The 23321-nt window shown below is 35.8% G+C and overlaps 1 protein-coding gene across 9 annotated transcripts; it reads left to right on the top strand.

Moving 5' to 3' along the window:
* On the top strand, positions 42–20755 carry LOC109837811. Of its 9 annotated transcripts, XM_020406171.1 has the most exons (5): positions 42–182; positions 5924–6497; positions 7009–7159; positions 15201–15307; positions 17570–17608. In XM_020406171.1, exons 2-5 carry the CDS (start codon positions 6390–6392, stop codon positions 17594–17596), a joined length of 393 nt encoding a protein of 130 aa, XP_020261760.1. In that variant the 5' UTR covers positions 42–182; positions 5924–6389; the 3' UTR covers positions 17597–17608. The 9 variants fall into 9 exon arrangements, 1 of the variants encoding a protein (XP_020261760.1); XR_002246461.1 differs by lacking the exons at positions 5924–6497; positions 7009–7159; positions 17570–17608 and adding exons at positions 306–340; positions 20486–20755; XR_002246463.1 differs by lacking the exons at positions 5924–6497; positions 7009–7159; positions 17570–17608 and adding an exon at positions 20486–20755.

Here is a 23321-nt window from a genome sequence, read left to right as displayed (position 1 = left end):
AATCCCAAAAATCCCACATCCCACGCTTCTTTCCCCAAAAAGACGCTGCTTTCTTTTCCTCCTCCATCCTTCGCCAGCTTTGAAAAGGAAATTCAACCGAACCCACTTCTCAAGAAGCAGAAAATTCATCCGAACCCAATCCTCCATCCCACGCATCCCCGCCCTTCACTGATCTTCCTCAGGTATTTGCATCAATCTTTGACGTTTTTTATTTTATTTTTTTTAACCGAACCCAATCCTCCATCCCACACATCCCCATCGCCAATCCTTAGGAAATCTAACGCATCCCCTTCGCCTATCTTCAGGAAACCCAACGCTACCCTTCACTGATCTTCCTCGGGTATTTTATATCAATCTTTGAAGTTTTTTTATTTTTATTTTTTTTAAAGGAATCAACTTAATTTTTATTTGCTAGAAGTTTGATATAGTTTAGAATTATGTGAATTATTAAGATTTATTTTTTAAAGGAATCAACTTTAATTCTTGTGTGATTGTTCTCCTAAATTCACAGGCATATAGTTGATGAAAGTTTTTTTCCCCCAACAACTTTGATTTTAATTTTTATTTACTAAAAGATTTATCAAAATCCTTAGAATTTATGTGCTCTTGTATTTTTTTTCTTCGAATAATTGAAATTACTTATAAGCTATGTTTTCATTATTAATTTTAGTGAAGTTTTCTCTTTAATTTGCAATCTGTCGTTTGACGGTATGTTTTATTTTTAAATAAAACTAAATATAACTTTTTTTAGAAGCTTCATTGTTACATTTTCTTTGTCAACGAAGTGGATGCCATGCTACATGACCACGATTTGTTTTCATGTAATGATTACAGGAATAATCTTCTATAATTTTAAATGCATATAAGAATTTTTTTTTTTCCTTTCTTGGGGAAAAGATAAAGAAGATGAACACAGAAGTAATACCTTGCCCTTGCTGAAGACATTACTAGCATTTTATGGAACCTCAATGAATCTAAATTTTTGTTGGATTCCAACACTATGATCTTAGGTTAAATTTCTCTTTTATAGAGTCAATCTTGTGAAAAAATAGCAATCAGATTCTTATATATGTTAAACAGCATATATAAAGAAAGATTCAGACACGCTTAATTAAGTAGGAGAAAAAACAAAATTTAATCAAAATTAGTTTGATTTAAAACTCATAGATTAATTTGATTTAAGACTCCGTGCATGGTGTTCAGTTGCGTTAGTTTGAAACACGCTAATTCCAGCTCAACGTCGTCCCATGAATACTGAAATTTCGGTGACGTGTTCCTTTATGTCATCATTCTTATATCAACAACGTAATCTTATAATATCATAAAACACAGATGGGATGTTAAAATGTTTTTCCCTAAATGCCCCCAACACATCCCTAGGTCGTACTTACATGAATGCATATAAACTCTTAATATAAAGTGATAGTTAGCCAGCCCTTCGACACATCAAACCCCCCCAACCCAGTGGCGGATCCACACCCTCTCGCGTGGTGGTTCAAAATATACATTAATATTTTTTTTTCAAGATCTATTATTAGAGGCGTAAAAAACAATAAATAAATATAAAACGAAAAAATATTTTTAGAGAAGAAAAAATAAAAAAATAGGAGAAAGTATATATATATATATAAAGATAATTACTTGTCTTATCTTCATCTAAATACAGTAAATAGAATGTTGGGTTAAAAAAAAGAAAGAAACATAATGTAGAGAAAGTGGTTTGTAAAAAAGCAAACTTAGAAAGCTTTGGGAGGATTAGAACCTGTGACCCCTTAGAAACTAACAACCCACTAGTACCACTAGGCTATAAGTTTGTTATGTTCACTAACAGATATCTATAATATATAGTCCATTTACGAAAGTTGAGGTGGTTCAAGTGAACCACTTTGAACAGGCATGGGTCCGCCAATGCCCCAACCCACCCTACCACCCTACCCCCCACCCCAACACACACACAAACATATATATATATATATATATATGCATGTGTGGTGTGTGTGTGGATGGATGTGTGTGTGAATGGATGGATGTGTGGATGGATGGGTTTTTAGAAATAAGCTTGATGAGTTTGGCATAGTTACTAGGAATAAAACTCGTTTATTTGTCCAATGATACAATCAAGAGGATGGCATAGATTATGATGAAACTTTTGCACCGGTTGCAAGATTGGAATCTATTAGGATATTTTTGGTCTTTGCTAGTTTTAAAAATTTTAAATTGTTTTAAATGGATGTCAAAAGTACTTTCTTAAATGGTTTTATAGAAGAGGAAGTTTATGTTGAGCAACCCCCGGTTTTATTGATTCTTCTTTTTCAAATCATGTATACCGGATTCAAAAAGCTTTATATGGGTTAAAACAAGCTCCTAGAGCTTGGTATGCTCGGCTCTCAAGTTTTCTCCTTGAACATTGTTTTATAAAAGGAACAATTGATAATACTCGTTTTGTTAGAAAATGGAAAAATGGTTTCATTTTAGTTCAAATTTATGCAGATGATATTATTTTTTGTGCCACTAATGAATCTTTGTGCAATGACCTTTCTAAAGTAATGCAAGATCAATTTGAGATGAGCATGATGGGAGAGCTCACCCTCTTTCTCGGCCTCCAAGTTAAACAATCCAATGATGGTATATTCGTGTCACAAAGCAAGTATGCTAGGTAGTTGGTGAAAAAATTCGGGATGGAAAGCTATCAAACATGCCCCAATTCCAATGAGCACTACCATCAAGTTGGATGCAGATGATAGTGGTGAAAAAGTAGACCAAAAGCTATATCGATGTATGATAGGTAGTATCCTTTATCCCACCGCTAGTAGGACGGATATCATGTTTAGTGTTTGTACATGTGCACGCTTTCAAGCTTCTCCTAAAAAGTCTCATTTGGTTGCGGTTAAAAAAATTATCAAATATATTAATGGCACCTTAGAACTTGGTTTATTTTACCCTAAACATACATCTTTTAATTTTTATGGTTATTATGATGCTAACTTTGCTGGTTGTAGGGTGGACCGCAAGAGTACGAGTGGTACTTGTTAATTTTTGGGTAACTCCCTTGTATCTTGGGCATCCAAGAAACAAAATTGTGTCGCCTTGTCCACTACGGAAACGTAATACATTACCACCGGCCTATGTTATGCACAACGTTTATGGATGAAACAAAATTTGGTTGATTTTGATTTGTATTTTCATGATACAAAATTTTTTGTGATAATACTAGTGCTATCAATATTTCAAAAAATTCAGTTTTGCATTCTAGAACCAAACATATAGATGTACGATATCACTTCTTGCGTGACCATGTTGAACGGAAAGATGTTTCTCTTGTTTATATTGACACAAAATCTCAATTAGCGGACATCTTTACCAAACCCTTTTGTGAAGTTGATTTTTGCCGTATTAGAAATGAATTAGGCATGTGCATTCTTTAAAAATTATATTTTTGCCTATTTTTGCTTGCTATCTTTCTTCGCTTTACCATTGTTATATCTATTCTTTTATTGATCCATAATGTTATACAATGCTTAAGCACACACAGGTACCAAGAGGAGTGTAAAGGTGAGAGATCGGGATCAATTCCAAGAGGAGTAGGACCGGTAGTAAAGCCTAGTGAGAGATGGTAATTCTTAATGCTTGAGGAATATGACAGGGGTAGGCCAACACTTGAGGTGCATTGTGTGCGTTTTGGCATGCATTCTTGTCTTTTTTTCCCATTTTTGATGGTGACAAAGAGGGAGAGAAATCTCCTCATTTGTGCACATAGTTAGGGGAAGCCTTAGAGATAGAGGGAACAACTATCTATAAGCCAAATAATCAATTTTATTTGCTCTTGAATAATGGTTGTTTGTCATCATCAAAAAGGAGAAGATTGTTAGCCTTTTTGTTTTAATGATGATTTACAAACACCATTGTTGGTGCTAATTGTTTATTGAGCTATATTGTGGATTACAATTCATTATCACCATTGATTGAAGAGTGGATGGAATATGGGCTACAACGACGATATCTAAGGAGGTGGAGGCAAAGTGATGAAGTAAAGCTTTCAAAAGAGCACTACATACATGAGAAGCTTCATCAACATAGAAGCAAATATCAAGACTCAAGCCATGTACTTATATGTGAGGGATATTTGTTATTTTATTTTCTTCTTAGTACTTAATGTAGGTAAGTAGTTTGTTGATTACATTTGAAGCTCTTGGAATAACACACTTACACAGTTCAATACTCGTATTTTAACATTGTTGCTAAAACAATGATTTTTACAAATACGAGGACCTTTTTGAAATTCCTTTTCAAACAAGTTTGTTACTATATTTATAAATTATTTTCCAAAGTTTCATATTTTTTTAGAATTTATTTGCTATTTTTAAAAGATATTTGAAACTCATTTTCAAAAACCAATATTGGTTGAAAAATCATATCAGTCGACTGATGCTTGAGATCAGTCGACTGATGAAATCCGTCAGAATCTTAAAAAAGTATTTGTTTCTTATTTGGTCGACTGACCAGTCGACTGATGATCTCATCAGTCGACTGATGATCTCATCAGTCGACTGATGAATGAGATCTGTCGACTGATGAATGAGATCAGTCGATTGATGAAACCTACCAGAATTACCAAATGTTTCTACTTCTTATTTGGTCGACTGACCAATCGATTGATGATCTTATCAGTCGACTGATGATCCTGTCAGTCGATTGATGTGCTTGAAATTGACTCTAACGGTTAGCTCATTAGTCGACTGATGTAACCCGTCAGTCGACTGATAAGCCTCCAACGACTAGTTTTGTGCAGAATCATGTTTCTCAATTTTTGTATGCTTTTGTCTGTTTCTTTAGGGCTTGGCTGTCATCTTCACTTCTTATAAATACCCACCAACCCCATTAACTTCTGTAACCAAGCAAGCATTGAAAAATCTCTTGATTTTATGTTTATTGTTCAAAAGAGCTTCAACTTTCATTTTTTTTCACACTTTCAAATCTTACATCCCAAGCTTCACTTGTAATCTCTTCCTATTGCCATAGAGTTGCTGTAAGAGAGAGTTTTTCTTTCATTTGTAACTGTTGTGAGCTTGATCTCATGGAGATCTACTGTGTGGTTGTGAGATCTCAGTAGAGATCGTTGTGTAGAGAAGTTTCGGCTTCCAAACCGGGTGTGTTAGTAGATTTCGGATTTCTCCTCGAGAGGGGGGAGCTGGGACGTAGGTCAGAGGACCGAACCTCGTGAACATATCGCGTGTCACCAATTGGCTAACTATTTTTTATCCCTGCTCTCTTTTATTGTCATTGCAATTTACATTAGCTTGTGATTTGTTGGAATATCTTTTAATTGCATTTTCATTGTCCATAAACCCTATTCACCCCCCCCCCCCCCCCCCCCCCCCCCCCCTCTAGAGCCTTTCAATTGGTATCAGAGCAAGGTCTCTACTATTTGTTAGGCTTAAACCCCTTAGAGAAAAGAACTAAATGGAGGCTTCAATGAATATGTATATGTCAGAAGAACAATCCACCACTAAGCCACCCCTTTTCACTGTAGCAACTTTGCCTATTGAAAAGTTGGGATGATGATTTATTTATAATGCATTAACCTTGATATCCTAGATATTGTGGAGAAAAAATATGTCAAGAATCCTAGTAGTGAAATGACCGAGGAAGAGTGGAACCTAGCTAACCTTAATATTAAGGTCATGAATGCACTAATTTATGGTCTTACTCCCAATGAATATAAGAGAATTTCTACGTGTACAACCACACACAAAATTTGGGAGAAGTTATGCATCACTCATGAAGGAACCCCCTAAGTAAAGGAGTCTAAGATTAGTAGACTCATGCATGATTATGAACTTTTAAAATGCTTCCAAATGAATCTATCAATTCTATGTTTTCTCGGTTCACTGACATCATAAATGAATTAAATGGTCTTGACAAGGTTTTGGAGAATCAATAGATGAATTACAAGATTCTTCGCTCTTTGACGCCGGCTTGGAAACCTAAAGCCACAGCCATCGAAGAAGCTCATGACCTCTAAACTCTCACTCTTGATGGTCTTATTAGCATGCTCAAGGTCCATGAAAAGAAGATCAAGGAGAAGGAAGAAGAAACCCTAAAAACAACCGAGGAGTCATCCCAAAAATTAAAGTTTATTACACTCATGGGAGCAATTGATGATTCATCCTCCTCGGATAGTGAAGTTGATGTCTCTAAAGAACTGGAACACCTCTCTAGAAGGATATCAAAATTAATCAAAATGAATAAAAAATTTAAGAATCGATCTAACAACAAATTTCCTTCTCGTATAGGTAAATACTTCGAATGTAACGAACCGGGACACTTATCCAAGGATTGTCCCAAGCTTAAGGAGAAGTATTTAAAGTACAAGAAGAAGAAGGCTATGTATGCCGGTTAGGATGAATCCGAACCAATCGATTCTGATAGCGATGATGAGGGCGTTAAGATTGCTCTTCATCACCCCAAACATTTGTTTCATGACTCATGACGATGAGGTACAATTCGAAATCAAAAGTAAATCTCTTTATATGCAATGTGAACTAGAAGCGGCTTTAGAAGAATTAAAATTTGAATTTAAAAGATTAGCAAAAGTATATTCTTCATTCAAAAAAATTACATGTTTCTTGTGACTCTATGTTTGAGCAACTACAATGCTCTCTTGATCTAAAAGATGAAATAATAAAGATCTAGACTTTGAAAACAAATAATTAAGGTCTAAAATTAAGAGATTATATATTAAAAATAATAGAATTAAATCTAATCATGCTTACTCTAGTCATCATCATGTTGATAGAAAATGGTATCATCAATCTCATTCTCCTACATACAAGAAAAGGTTTTTGTGCACATATTGCATGAAATATGATCATATCTCTACTCATTGTAGGATAAAAAATAGCATTGATCATTATAAGTTAATGTTGGTACCTAAGGGTACCAAAAATACTAACATTCAAGCACCCAAAGTTTGAGTACCTAAAGGTTCTACAACTTCTGCATATGTAGGGAACATCTCGTACAAGACGTAAGGAGTTGTGGTACCTTGATAGTGGTTACTCAAATCACATGACGGGCAACAAGAAACTATTTGCAACCCTATCAAGGATTGAAGGAGGCAATGTCTCCTTTGATGGTGGTGAGAAAGGCAAAATTATAGGTATTGGTAGTATTAATAAGATACATTCTCCCATAATTGAGGATGTTTATTTTGTTAAAGGACTAAATCATAATCTTCTTAGTATTAGTTAATTAAGTGATAAAGGCTTTGATATTTTTTTTTAAACAGGATAAATGTATTGTTAGTATGAATGATAAAATTATTTTTGTTGCTTTTAGAAGATCTAATGTTTATATTTTAGTATGAATGATAAAATTATTTTTGTTGCTTTTAGAAGATCTAATGTTTATATTTTTGAGATGAATGAGCTAATTTTGTTGCTTTTAGAAGATCTAATGTTTATATTTTTGAGATGAATGAGCTAATAGATTAAGATGTAAAGCATCTTGGCGCGGTGGATGAGGATCCTTGGATTTGGCACAAGAGATTTGGATATGCTAACATGGAGCTAATATCTAAGCTATCCAAGAAAAACTTTGTAAGAGGGCTACCAAATCTAACATATATTAAGGATTCTACTTATGAGGAATGTGCTAAAGGTAAACAAACTAAGAATTCCTTTAAATCCATAAATGAGGTATCCACTTCTAAACATTTACAATTATTACATCTTGATCTCTTTGGACCTATGCGTGTTACCTTTCTAGGAGGTAAACACTATGTTTTTATTATTGTTGATGATTTCTTACGTTTTACATGGGTAATTTTTCTTGCAAATAAAGATGATTGTTTTGAAGAATTTTTTTATTTTGTAAAAAGAATTGAAAATAAAAAAGATTTGAAAGTTGTTAAAATTAGGAGTGATCATGGTGGTGAATTTAAAAATAAATTCTTTAATAATTTTTGTGCTCATCGTGGTATAACACATGAGTTTTTCTCTCCTAGAACACCCCAATAAAATGGTATTGTTAAACAGAAAAATAAAACCATACAAGAGATGACACGCACAATGATAAACTCTTTTATATTGCCAAAATATCTTTGGGTCGAAACCGTCAATACGGCTTGCCATATTTTAAATCGTATTTTGATTAGACCTACTTTTAAGAAAACTCCTTATGAACTCTTTTTTGGCAAAACTCTGCATATTGGATATTTTCGTATTTTTGGTTGTAAATGTTTTATCTTAAGTACTAAATACCACCATTATAAGTGTATGCGTCTAAAAATGCTTATAAGTTCCCACAAACAGCTCGAAGCTGAGAGAAGACGATGAACGTTACTATCCGAGTCAAGTAAGATTAATTGATGTCGAAGAGCACATGAAGTAATTCGACAAACCGTGTGAAGCAACGGAACTGCAGAATAACGAGGATATGAACTGATCGGGAGCCACGCTTTGCTGATAAAAAGATAAAGCACCCTTCATATCCTGTCTACTCCACATATGATCCAACTATAGGAACTTGTAGATCTCCTCGTTGGCTTTCCTATGCACTTTGAATCACGTAATTCCGAGTTCGGACGGCAAAGATACGGTGAAAATGGACAGAATACGTGAAACAATGTTCCAGGCCTCGGCGAGACACCCATAGGTGTCTCGGCCTCGGCGGAGACACCCACAGGTGTCTAGGCTACTGCCGAGACACCACGAACATCCGTAGTCCCGAAAACTGATTTTTTATAATTTCAAGCCGTTTTTCGACGTTAACCACCAGGATTTGTTCCAACAGATCTGAACCAATCCTAAAACATGATAAAGTGGTTATGAGTGAGGATAAGAGTGAATCGGTCGTTCTTATCCAAAAACAAAGGTCCTAAAGCCTATAAATACAGCACCATGGCCTTTATTTTTTGAGATCTGGAATTCTCGAGCGTCGGCGAAGCCCTGCTGAATTGAAGACTAAAGGAGCACGAATTTCAAAAGATAGGAGGAGATCGGATCGAGTTCTTCGGTACAGAGAAGAAGAGTTTGTCAGATCTACAGTTCCTTATTCTTATCATTGAGATCACCCCCGTTACGGTGATCTTAAGAAGAGTGATTATCTCGCTGTTGTCGAGATAATTGCTTCGGTTTATTGATTCCTTTGCGAATCAATGAAGCTCCGGATTTGATCTAATTGTTTGGTGGTCCACGTATATCAACTTCCCCGTCATAGGCCAAGATCCCATGCAAGCAGCGAAAGATAAACATCTGTTGCGTTTGTTTCAAAAATGTTATAATTTTTGTTGAAAATCTTATAAAAAGACTGTTTCTTTGAGTTTATTGTAAATGTTTGAAGTTGTAATAAACTCGTTAATGAAATCGACTTTCTCCCCAAACAAGCTGGCGACCACAGTGGGAGCCAACAGCCTAACTATCAAGGTTGTCATATCGCAGCCAACGATCAAGATCCCTGTGAACGAAGAGGTTGAATACGAATTCGAACAGCAGAAATTCAAAGAGTATATCTCTTCCTCCTCCTCCAGGTCCGCCTCTCCTCATAAGCGCAGGAAGGTCTCCTCCTCCCGGAAGATCCACTGGTCTTCAGATCTAAAGACTCAAGAAGGCGATCTCCCCGCTACCGCTACTGTAGTTACACCTCATAATGATCTGCTAACATCTAATGAAGCCAGATATGCAGATCTGAACTCCTCCTCGATCAAGGAGCCGACTACTGAAGGCGCGCTAACTCTATGAAAGAGAGCACGTCTAAGGCAACGCTAACACCTCGCGCGTCAACTCGTTAAGGCTTTGAATCAAGTGGACGGACTCTGCTACCAAGCAGATCTAGAGTTCAAAAAGCGCCAAGTGGCTAAGCCATCGCCACAACAAGTGTCAGGGTCCTCCTCCCAACCGTCAACTAATAAATGGGTTCGTGTCAAACAAACCCGTTCTACTCTCGATGAGTGTATCCAGAAACGTCGCGCACTACTTAAGCACGCACGGATTCTCGCACAAGAAGCACAAAAATTACAGGAAGAGGAGGTGGTCAAGAAACCACCAAGATCTAAACATGTTTGGGTGATAAAGGCCAAAATAGCACCTCTACCAGACAAGAGACACCAGTCGTGTCTCTCGCTCGATTCTAGATCCGAGGCTGTTCCCCAGCCTTCATCAACTTCAGATCCCGCTCCTATTGCTCCCGCATCTCTGATGAAGTACTATGACAGTGTGGATCTCTCCAAATCCAAAATTTCATTGAATGATCGCATGGGTCCTCTACATAAAGTTCGAAACAGATTTGTGGTCAAAGAATGCTTGGGCATGGTGAATGAACCCCATCGAGCTCAGTATCGTACTCGCCCTTGCAACAAGTCTGAGCCTTCTTGTAAGAAGAAAACTTCTATAACTAACCACCTCAGATTACATGTTAAAGTCTAAGAACCCGTTGAGGTTCCACGCTCACGAAGGCATAGCTCAAAACGTGCGACTCTTAAGAGTGCCAACAAGGCGACGAATCCTCAGAAGGAAACGTGTTCGTCAGACAACGATGTTATACATAAGAAGTTATGCCAATACATGATAGATTGTTCCAGTCATCATGCCGATGAGTTGTACTATCAGGCTGGGGGTACAAACAGATCTCGAAAGAGGGATACCCAGGAGACGGACTTTCATTATCCCTATGTCAAACTTATGAGGGCAGTATTATCGGTGTGCAGCTACCCCAAGACCGCTCCGTAGAGGATCTTGATATTCGAGAGGATCTCCGACGGAATGACTAAGTCCAGGCCAAAGTGTTTCTGCAAGAAACGATCGGTCGTTCAAGGTGGTGAACTTCCAGAAGTCATGGTTAATATGGCTAACAAGGAAAAATCGACTCGACCTTCTAGTTCTGATCCGCTCATATCGCATCGTCTAACCCGATTGCGATCGGGAACCATTAGACAAAGGGATTATCAGAGGATGAATAGAGGGCTATCCTCGGAGGATGAAGCATCAGATGCTAACTATGCAGTCGCTTCTGACAAAATAATATCTAGTCCAGGACAATCCCGCTAAGTGTTTATGGTTAACACCGAGGAAGTAGCCAAAATGGTTGAGGATGCTCTAGCCAAGAAGAAAGAAGCATTCAAAATGGAAATGGAAATGGCTATGCACCAGATGAGGGAAGACCATGACTAACAGATTCGGGCTCTATCCAATCAACTTGGTGAATCCAGTTGTCATAACATTGCTAACCAAGCATGTAGCGATTCAGATATAGATGAACATCTCAATGCGGATAACCCTCCCGTTGACCAGAATGCTGGGTTGGCCCTACTGAAGACAATAATACTGGGGGTGGTCCCACCGAAGATGGCAATACCGGGGGTGGCCACGTTGTTCCTCTTAGAAATCGTCCAAAGCATGATACAGATGAGGACAAGAAGATGAAATATCTCGAGAGCAAAATCAACGCTCTGATGTCTGCTCGAGAGGTGAAGAAGGCTGATATTCTATGTCCCTATCTAAGAGAGTGGGAGTCGATCCCGTATCTAGCGAAGTTCAACCTAAACAACTTCATGTCGTTCGATGGGAAGGGCTCTCCCACTCAACACTTGATCTATTTCAAGTACCACTTAGAAGTGATCTCTGGCAGCGAGCCTTTGATGGTCCAGTCATTCGTTGGCACCCTTCGTGGGCCTGCTTTCGATTGGTACCGTCGTCTCAAGCCTGGAAGCATCAACAGCTAGGACGATCTGGAGAACCTGTTCCTCGCTCACTTTAATGATGATGATGTAGAGGTATCAATCGGGACACTCTTCGATAAGAAACAGGAAGATGATGAGACGGTCGATGACTTCATCAAGCGTTTCCGGAATAAGATGATGAACTACCGAGATCCAGTCACGGATGACTTCATCCTCTAAATCTGTCATAACAACCTCTCTATTTATATTTTGGAAGTTATGGGAGTAGCACCGTCCAAGACTTGAAAAGAGTTGAAGGTGTATGGAGAACAGGCCGAACGCTTCCTCAGAAGGAAGAAAGTTGAAAGAAGCCAACCGGTGGCCAACCCTCCGAAATCAAACTTCGCCTCCCGTGGCAAGGGGAAGGCACTTGCACCAGCTGTTGATGTTAATCAGACGTCACAGCAACAACTCCAGAGACAGCAAAAGACTTTGGTTCCGAGACTCTAAAAAGAGTACTCCATCAAGGACGAAGATGTTCCAGCTATTTTTAAGTCCCTCCTTGAAGACAACAAGATCAAGTTGCTACCTATCGCAAATCAGGAGGAAGCTGATAATACTTCGGATCCAAAGTACTATGCATACCACAGAAGAATCCTTCATCCCACCAAGGCTTACTTCGCTCTTAAGAATAGCATCCAAACTTTGGTTGAAGCCGGCGTCATAACGCTGGGATAAGCTAAATGAGAACGGAACACTCCGAAGAGTATACGAGTATAAACTGCTTCTCAATCATCCTCTAATAGGTATATGAGGTTAAACTGCTCCCTGCATACTCCAACAGGTATATGAGTCTAAACTGTTTCCTTTTTTTCACGGGAAGTTCCTAGAGAGTGCTATGCCTGGTATTCTTAAGGATAACCTGATCATCCAACTAAGTACAATGTTAGATTCAGTTTTGCAAAGGAAGCTGGGGGTGGATGATTCATGTAACGGGAAGTTCCCAGAAGAATGTTACTTGTAATATTCTTAGGGATAACCCGGTCATTACAAACAAAGTGATAAACACTAATCTCCCGCTATTAAAGTCCTAACATAGCACTGAAAATTGTAATTCGAACGGTCTATTATGATTGTCAAAACCCCTTCGTGTTAAGTTCTTTTCAGTTAACACCAAGAACCCTTACTGAGTGATCGGTACAAGTCAATAATCCCACTATGACTTGTACTTCCACTCTCACTCCCACTTGGTCAAACCTTCCTATAGTTAGGACCACAACCAAAAATATCCTCTCGATTTCTTTCATGAATGAGAGGTCCACTTTCAAATCGAGCGATCAAACATTCCTACAGTTAAGGTCGTCTCAAACCTCTCATTTGATTAAACCTTCCTACAGTTAAAGCCAAAACCATAATTCACTCTCGATAAATAAGAAAACTACCTTTAGTTCGGTAATCAAACCTTCCGACAGTTAGGATTATTCGAATCTTTTCGATTCTCAGAGTGAAGATCTCACTCTTAGTTTCACTCTTCAGATTCTCGAGGTGGAGATCCCACTTCGAGTCACCTTTTTAACTAGAGATAGAATATAAAATTCTTCCTCTTCGATTTTGGGAGATAGAATATAAAATTTTTCCTCTCCCATTTTGGGTTCGTCTTTGCCCCAAGAAAAGACACTATCATTCAATTCTATAATCTGTACCTTACACGCACGGAGAATTTTATTTCGAAGCCTAAGTAGGGATAAGTCAACGCCTAATACGCGTTGTCGGTTTAGTCTTTCACCGATTGAAGAAGATACCAGAATCCAAGTCTGGAGACTTTTATCCCGAAGCCTAAGTAGGAATAAGTCAGCGGCTAACACGCGTTGTCGGGTAGTCTATTGCCGTGAGAAAGATGAAGTCTACGTATTCAATATTATAGTACTAAGAAAGTTAACTCTCTTAGCACAACGTCACATGCGGAACAGACTTAAACAATCTGCATGCAAGCCCGATTCAAACTGTAATCGGTAAAGGCAAGCCAAATCCATTAAAGGCTGAGGATTTACCAAAAATCCTAAGTCTACGTCTAATACACGTTACTGGTTTAGTCTTTCACTGATTGAAGAAGACACCAGAATCCAAGTCTGGGAAAGTTTATCCTGAATCCTAAGTAGGGATAAGTCAGCGCCTAACACGCATTACCGGTTTAGTCTTTCACTGATTGAAGAAGATACCAGAATTCAAGTCTGGGGAATTTTGTCCCGAAGCCTAAGAAGGGATAAGTCAGCACCTAACACGCATTGTCGGTTAGTCTTTTGCCATAAAAAAACAAAAGCCCACATATTCGATATTATGGCAGGTTATTATTAATAACACCATAATCCGTATCTTACAAGTATAGGGAATTTTATCCCGAATCCTAAGTAGGAATAAGTCAGCACCTAACACGCATTACCGGTTAGTCTTTTTCCATAAAAAGGACAAAAGCCCACATATTTGATATCGTGACAGGTTGTTATTAATAACACCATAATCTGTGTCTTACACATATGAGGAATTTTATCCCAAATCCTAAGTAGGGATAAGTCAACACCTAACATGCATTACCAGTTTAATCTTCACCGAGTGAAGAAGACACTTAGAGGGTGTGGAGTGTAGTTACATTGTGAGATTGTGATCATTGATCGGTAAGCGTTGAAAACTAATATTGTTAGGTGTAATCGTTATTCGGGTGAGCGTAAAAAACCTGGTTGTGATAGTGGATTTCTCCCCGGGAGTAGGAAACGGAGACGTAAGATGGAAGGTCCGAACTCCATGATCATCTGTGTGTGTTTGTGATTGCCTTAGCGTCTCACTTGTGCTTATTGTTTATTTTATTCTTGTCGCCATTATCTATTGCTCATAATGACCACTATCTTGTTTGTGTTTATATTACCCTTAGTTTCATATCCTCACACATATATCTCATAATATATATCATTGTTAGGATATTGTCATTTGTTCATATTGCATATTCTTACTCATAACATATTTTATATCTATCTTGTAAGAATAATATTTGAATTAGTTTTAAGTGACACAAAATCGAAATTAGATTAGCACAAGACCCTAATCACCCCCCCTAGGGTCTAACAATTGGTATCAGAGCTTGTTGCTCTTTGATTTAAGGTCTAATCACCTTGAGTTAAAGATCCAAGTTATCTTTTGTTCTAATCTTTTTTTTTTATTTTTTGCTTGAATATATATATTATGGATATGCACGGTGCATCTAGTTTAGGTTATGCCATTAATGTTGCTCCTCGTTTGGATATTTTTCCTTATGCTCAATGGCGTATTAGATTCAAACTTTTTGTTCAATCTAAACAATTCAATTTATGGGAAGTTATTGAAGATGCTTATATTGTACCCACTTTGGAAAATTCCAAGTGGAGTAAAAATGATGAAAGAACGTTTAATATGAACAAGCTATTGTTAGAATATTTGCTTAGTGCTTTTCACTCATCCTTTTCTAACAAATTTATTCATTTTGATAGTGCTTACAATTTATAGAAATTTATAGAAGCACATCAAGGGGACTTGGAGGCGATCCGACAAGCTTTGGAGGCTTCATCTTTATGTTCCATTAGAGGATCATGCACACGACCACTAGGTGATAACCCTAGTGAGGTATGCAAGCTCGACAACTATGATGATATTACTTTTGATGAGCTTGCGCATGAATTTGAAAAATTATACAATATTTATATTGATTTAAAAAGTAAGCATGATAATATGAAATCCTCTCATGAAACACTAGTTACTAAGTTTGATCTCATTGCAAATAAAAATATAAATCTTAAAGAATGCAATGAAAATTTAAGATTAGAAAATGCTAGATTGCTTCATAAAAAATATGATGCCATGTTAGAAGTAGAGATTAGTAAAAATAAATTAAACTCTATGGTAAATGATTATGTTTATCCTACTTCTAGTAGCAATGCTTTTATGCACAATGATGAGTTGAATCAAATAAAAAAATGCATATCGACCTTAGATTTAACACTAAACACTTGTATTGCGAGTAACAAAAAGCTTATGGACATGTGTACAAAGTACAATGTTAACTCTTTTAAGAAACCTACACACTATGCACACATGTATGACAAAATTCTCAAATGTTCTATTTGCGGTCTTAAAGGCCATATAGCCAAATTTTATCATAATACACAAAAGCTTGACAAGCCTATTCATGATTTTGCATCCCATCAAGCTTCTTCATCCCATACACATGTACACACACATGCACTCATTGTTCATCACAAGCATGCTCATGTGTATAGATGTGATCATTGTGGTCGTTTTGGTCATTTGACCGAATATTGTTTTATTTGAAAGGGAAATCTCGTTTGACAAATGTTTCTAGTAGACCAAATGTGTTTGAATATGATATTTATGGTAGATTTGACCATTTGACGAAGTTTTGTTATGATTTGAAAAAATGTTCAAACTTGCCAAATTTCTCAACTAAACCACCTTTGTTTAATAATGTTTCTCATTTGCGAAATAATTTAAAATAAAAATCTTTATTTTTAAATGATTCCCGTGCACGCCCACTTGGTCAACACAAATCATTTAACCCTTTTCATTGCACCTATTGTAATCAGAAAGGTCATGTGTACAATTTTTGTTTTGACCGTGCTAGTATACCATATGTGCCCAAACAGGTTCATAACCCTAGGACCTTAAGCTTAAATGATAGGGGTCATGTCCCTAAACCTTTTGGTACTAAGAATACTTAGGTACCAAAATAAATTTGATTTTAAACCAAGAATTTTAGTGTTTTTCTTTTTCTTTTTTCTTGGTTTTGAAAATTATGCTTTAAAATTTTTGAATATGAAAACAATTTTTCTTTGATTTTTTCTTTTGTTTTTCTTTTGTTTTCATGATTATTAGTGTCGATTTTGAAGAGAGATTTGTGTTTATATAACCCCCCCCCTTCCCTCCCGGGTTTATTGGGTGTTTATTCCCAAACCTTGTTTACCGGGTGCTAAAAATATTTATATGAGTTAAAACAAGCTCAAGAGCTAGATATGGTTGCTTCTCTCATTTGTGGAAATCAATGATGATTTGGTTTTATACTTCTGAAGATGATTTTTTTCCCCATAGTTCATGATTCTTGTACGTTTTATAATCTTATGTTTGAACTATGAAAATTTTGTTTTGATTTGTTCTTTTGAATTTATTATATAGCACAAATAGATGATTCAAATTTCAAATATGCTTTATAATGTATTCTATGAGTGGTTTGATCAAAGTTCTTCAAAGAAAATTTTCTTTATTGATCAAACATCATTTTAGGGCTTAAAATTTGATTTATGGTTTTATTTGGTTGATTTGTTTTCATTTGATAACTGTTTGCATGACTCTCATGTTTCTCTCTCTTTTGATTTCATAAATCTATTTATATTTTTATTTTTATTTTGAGTAATGAGACACCTTTTTCATATTGATATATTATTATGTGTCCTTATAGTATTTTTGTATGTGAGTGGTGTTTAGCATATTTTTTATCTATGCTTGCTCATATATTTACCATGATCTTTTATTGCATATATTCTTTATGGCATTTTGATTAGGGGAGCAATCCCTATATTTGTTTTATACTCACTCATGTTTATTTGTAGGGGGAGCTTTCGCTCTCTTTATCCTTTTGTTCTTTTTTTGATGTTGTCAAAGGGGGAGAAATATTATGAGTATATTCTTTCTTGCTTATATGCATGATAATGAAAATGTATATATTCATTTCCTTTCAGGCATATATCATTTTTGTAAATTATTTGTCATCATCAAAAAGGGAGAGATTGTTGGCCTTCTTGTTTTTATGATGATTTACAAATAATTTATATCTAATATTGTTTGTCTAGTGTTTGTGTTTTATATTTATTCTAGGCAAACAATATGTTGGAGGATGGATAGAATTGTGCATTCATGATCATATCCAACGGAGGTTGGCGGAATTGTGAGGTAAAGCCTACGTAATTCAAAGTTAAAGATTCAAGTTCAAGCTTCATCCATAAGTGTACCAAGTCAAGCTTATTGAAGATCAATATTGCTTGGGTAACATTTAGTTTAGGTGTTATATTATGTATGTTGGTACTTTAAGCTTAATATAATATGCATACTGTAAGGACCATGAAATTTTGATATTAGTTAAAATAATTTTCTGGTATTTTAAAATATTTAATTATGATTTTTAAAAGAGTATTTAAATTTTTCTCGAGTTTCTATACCATTCTATGATTTAAAAAATAAGTTCTATATTTATTTAATTGATTTAAATATTTATAAATTTATTTAGTGCAGTAAAAATTTTTGGAATTTATCTGTTGTATTATCGATACTATTACGTATCATTTTGGATAATATGTGGTATTATTATTATTATTACATATAATTTTGTATAATACATTGTATTATTAAATCATATTATTTATATGATTTATTATATTATTTCTACTGTTACATATTATCTGTCGTATTAGTATAACTAGTACATTTTACTGTGTACGTAATTATTCCATAATTATTTGATTTTAAATATAAGTAAATATATTTTATTTATTAATTATTCTTGTTTAATTGTACAATATATGTATATTTTGACTATTTCGTATCAACCGTTGTATTAGCACAACATGTACATTTTTATTTATAGATAAATATTCCATAATTATTTTGATTTTTAAATATCAAAAATTAATTAATTTAGATTAATCTCCTTTTTTCAAAAACCCTAAAATTACCTATAAATATATCATTTACTCTCTCTTTCCTTCTTCCTGTTCACAAAACCAAAAACACCACCTCCCCTCCGAGCAACCAACCAGCGTGCCCTCCTCGTCCGCCTCTTCCATTTCTACACCGTCTCTTCAGATCCACGCCGACGAACTCAACCATGCCGAACACCCGCGCCTGAACTAGATCCAAGCTGTCGTCTGTCTCCATCAAACACCACACGCTACGTTCGTATCGGTGTCGTCGTCTCGTTCACAGGCCCCTTGGCCTCGTAGGTAAGATCCCACTTGCTCAGAACTGAAATTTTATATTTATTATGAATTATCTATAATTTTAGATCTGTGATATAATTATCTGTGTGGGTTTGTTTGATGAATAATATTAGATAAATCATAATTATGTGATAAATAGTATTATCAGAATAATTATGATAAATTAAAAGAATTTATTTTGACAGTAGAATCATTTTTGGATAATTATAATAATTAAAAGGAATTTATTTGAGAAAAAAATTATTTTAGAATAATTATAATAAATTTTAGAAATTATCTTGTGGAAGAAATTATTTTAGAATGATAAATATTTTTAAAAAGAAATTATTTTGGGAAAATAGGCTATTTTGAATTAATGGGAATTTATCTTATAAAAATATTATTTTTGAATTTATAAATTTATTATTTTAAAATATTATTTTTAGAATTATTATAATGAGAAAAGAATTTATTTTAGAAAAAAAGAATTATTTTGAAGTAAATAGATTGTTATTTCAAAAGATTATTTTAGAACAATTTTATGATTCAAATTATTAATTTTGATTATCTGATATGCTATGATATTATTGTACCTGATTAGCTGCATTGATTGTTACTTGTTGTGATTGAGAATCGTTAGGAGTTTATGACTATAGTGACCTGTGTGACATGAATAAGACCTAGAGAGAACCAGTCCCATCCTTTAACGGACAGGGGGTTCCATCTCTACCCTCACGCTCTGTGAGAGGTGCCAAAGGAAACCCTCTCCTTTAGCCGCCGAGATTACTCGAGCAGCCCCACCGCTAAAGGAGTGGGCTCAGTTTATGCCAAACACAGCCCTCAGTGGTGCGTTGTGCAATCAAAACGCAGCCTTCAAATTTATGACTATAGTGACCTGTGTGACATGAATAAGACCTAGAGACTTGTGTGTTGTTGACTTAGCAAAAACGAGAAGAGTTGGGGTGAGAAAGTCCATGTTCATGTGATCGGATATAGCTGTTGATGTATTTTCCGGGCTCGCGCTGGTGAAGTTTGTGTAGTCACAGGGGTGGGTCTGATGAGTTGAGATATTTGTGTATTCCGGGCTCGTACCGGTGAAGTTTGTGTAGTCACCGGGGTGGGTCTGATGAGTTGAGATATTTGTGTATTCCGGGCTCGTGCCGGTGAAGTTTGTGTAGTCACCGGGGTGGGTCTGAGGAGTTGAGATATTTGTGATTATTTGTGTATTCCGGGCTCGCGCCGATGAAGTTTGTGTAGTCACTGGGGTGGGTCTGAGGAGTTAGGATATTTGTGATTGCGATCTATCAGTTATCCGATAATATGAGCCAGTGACCTGTTGTATGATGACTAGTTACATGACTTAGATTCTTGGCTAAGTATGATTCTTGTGAGACGTAGATCAGTTGTATTTCTCTCCATACATAGATCGGAATTAATATTTAATTATTTACAATTCGAGACATATGGTATATACATGAGGGTTTCCTTGTTTGGATTATTTCGCTCGACATACTACGTCTCTTGTTGTAGATTTTTAAGTATTAATTCCATCTATTGTATAACCTTGTTGCTTGGATGGTTTCTGATCGCTACCTGTATGATCTTGTTACTTGGTTGATTTTTGGATTCTTCTGATTATTAGTATTCCAGTTGTATGCCTCTATCGTTATTACTATCATCACATGTTCTATTTCTATTTCTGTTATCGCATTGACCATGCATATATTATCAATACTGTTATTGTATTTGTTTCTGGCTTGGGGGATCTTGCCGTGTGCTATAAACGCTGACGTACTCCTATTTTCTGGGTGTACATCAGATTTAGGAGATGGATAGTCTCAGTTCGGAATCGTACAGGAGCCAGATGATTCTTAGCAGGGGTGTCTTACAGAAGGAGTAGAAGAACCAGCTGAAGCGTAGTAGTTTTTCTTCCGTAGTAGTAGTTGGACATTAAAACTCTTTTACCATACTTTTCTTTAGTTGATGATGGATTTAGTAGTTTAATAGTACTTTCTTTATGGACTATGTATTTCTTATTTTCTAGTTGGACTGTTTTGTAATAATGGCATGTTGGACCCATATTTTTATGTCGGGGATGATTCACCATGGATGATATATTTATTTCTTATTCTGGATTATCTTTATATTCTTGCTATTGTGATCGGGGACCTGTGATTGAGATTTATGTATTTGACGCTTAGCGTATTGGATTGTGAATGAAAAAAAATGATAGTGTATATTTCTTCTCAATCTAATACGTCACGGGCTTGTTCACGTTCCGATTCCCGTGTATTTTGGGAAGCAGGGTATATATATATATATATATATATATATATAAGTTAAGTTTTGGTTTCTATGTATATTTAGTTATATATATACATACATGGTTTTGAGTTTTCAAGTTTTAATATGAAACAATTGAATACAATTGAAAATATATTTTTTATTTCATACTTATATGCATATATATGATTTCATCAATATTAACTTTATTTTGTTCAATGAAATCGTATTTATTGTTTTTGAAAAGTTTACAAAATATGTAATTTTATGAAAATATTGTATTCTTAGTTTTTGGACTTAACAATAATCATATACATCTTTTATTAAGTCTACAAAATCATTTTGTAATGTTTCAAAACATACTTAAGCTAAAATGTCAAAACTCATGTGTTTACATTTTCATGTTTTGCACTATTTTACAAAATGATGATATTTCTCATTTGGAAGGTCCTTTTTGAAAACCAGTTTTTCTAGCATGTGTATTATCATGTCTATAATCATTTCTCAAAGTTTCATAATTTTTAGAATTTGTTTGATATTTTTAAATAGGGTTTTAAAGACAGAAAAACTGTTTCAAACCTGTAATTGTCATATGTTAGTTTGCGGTCGACCACCCTTGAGTTCAGAGACTCAACATGATTTTTAGAGGCTCACGGTCGATCGTGACGGTCGACCGGATGCAGTCTAGAGTCTTTTGCGGTCGACCGCCATGGTCGATGGTCGACCGCCATGGTCGACCGGCTGTTTTCCTGAGCCCAGTTTTTGCCTCTGAGTTGCTCGCGGTCGACCGCGAAATTCCCACAGTCGATCGCCGATCGCCCAACGACTCTATTTGTACAGAATCTGATTTTTGATTCTGTGAGTTTTTTTGGTCTTTTGTCTTGGGGTTTTGGCTGTTGGTTTTTCTTCCTATATAAACCCTCAAACCCCTCTCTACCAGTGCAACTAATGGAATATTTTAAACAAGTTTAAAAGAGTTTTTAACAAGGGTTTAAGTTTGGTTTAAAGTTTGTTTGGTTTATGAAGATTGTTTTACAATTGGAGGAGATCATCTACATTGATTGAGCTTCATCTTAATCCATCTCTCCATCTTGTTTTTCAAAGAAGAATTTCTAAACTCATATCTAGCTTTACATTTGCATATTTGTTTGATTATCATTCTTTAAAGCTAGTTTTCATATTGAGTTTAGATTTGATAAATCTTATTGTTACACACACCCACATTGAGCTTATTGTATTACATTCATAGTATAATTTGGGGTTGTGGGTTTGTGACTAAGAGTTGTGTTTAATTGAGTTCTCACCTTGTTTAGAGAAGAATCATTTGATTTTTGAGCTTTAATTGTGAGGATTCACTTTGTAATACACTAGTACACCGAGAGGAGTGTGTGGTCGCTTCCAAGAGAAGTGACGTCGGTTGACGAACCTAGGGAGAGGTTGTATCCGAGCACTTGAGGAAGGACACGGGCTAGAGACCAATACTTAGAGGGTGTGGGGTGTAGTTACATTATGAGATTGTGAGTTGATCGGTGAGCGTTGAAAACCGATATTGTGAGGTGTAATCGTTATTTGGGTGAGCGTAGAAAACCCGGTTGTGATAGTGGATTTCTCCCCGGGAGTGGAGAACGGAGACGTAGGACGGAAGGTCCGAACTCTGTGATCATCTTTGTGTGTTTGTGATTGCCTTGGCGTCTCACTTGTGCTTATTGTTTATTTCATTCTTGTCGCCATTATCTATTGCTCATAGTGACCACTATCTTGTTTGTGTTTATATTACCCTTAGTTTCATATCCCCCACACATATATCTCATAATATATATATATCATTATTAGGATATTGTCATTTGTTCGTATTGCATATTCTTTCTTATAACATATTGTATATCTATCTTACAAGAATAATATTTGAATTAGTTTTAAGTGACATAAAATCGAAATTAGATTAGCACAAGACCCTAATCCCCCCCTAGGGTCTAACAATCTCATCAGTCGACTGATGATCCTGTCAGTAGACTGATGAGCTTAAAATTACCTGTAACGATCAACTCATCAGTCAACTGATGTAACCCGTTAGTTAACTAATAAGCCTCCAATGGCTAGTTCTGTGCAGAATCATGTTTCTCCGTTTTTGGGTGATTTTATCTGTTTCTTTGGGGCTTGGTTGTCATCTTCACTTTTTATAAATACCCACCAACCCCATTAACTTCTGTAACCAAGCAAGCATTGAAAAACCTCTTGAATTTGTGTTTATTGTTCAAAAGAGCTTCAACTTTTATTTGTTTTCACACTTTCAAATCTCACATCCCAAGTTTCACTTGCAATCTCTTCCTATTACCATAGGGTTGCCGTAAGAGAGAGTTTTTCTTTCATTT

Source organism: Asparagus officinalis, chromosome 4 (genome assembly GCF_001876935.1).
Source record: "Asparagus officinalis chromosome 4, Aspof.V1, whole genome shotgun sequence".
In the NCBI taxonomy this organism is placed as follows: Eukaryota; Viridiplantae; Streptophyta; class Magnoliopsida; order Asparagales; family Asparagaceae; genus Asparagus; species Asparagus officinalis.
The sequence above is the reverse complement of the archived record's forward strand: the minus strand, read 5'-3'. Positions and strand labels throughout refer to the sequence as shown.

Bases quoted from the DNA above. Each gene is read 5' to 3' on its own strand.
- LOC109837811 (XM_020406171.1), top strand. From the start codon at position 6,390: ATGCCGGTTAGGATGAATCCGAACCAATCGATTCTGATAGCGATGATG. The intron at 6,498-7,008 runs GTACAATTCGAA...CTGCATATGTAG, and splicing joins TCATGACTCATGACGATGAG to GGAACATCTCGTACAAGACG. The intron at 15,308-17,569 runs GTATGCAAGCTC...TATTTATTCTAG, and splicing joins TAGGTGATAACCCTAGTGAG to GCAAACAATATGTTGGAGGA.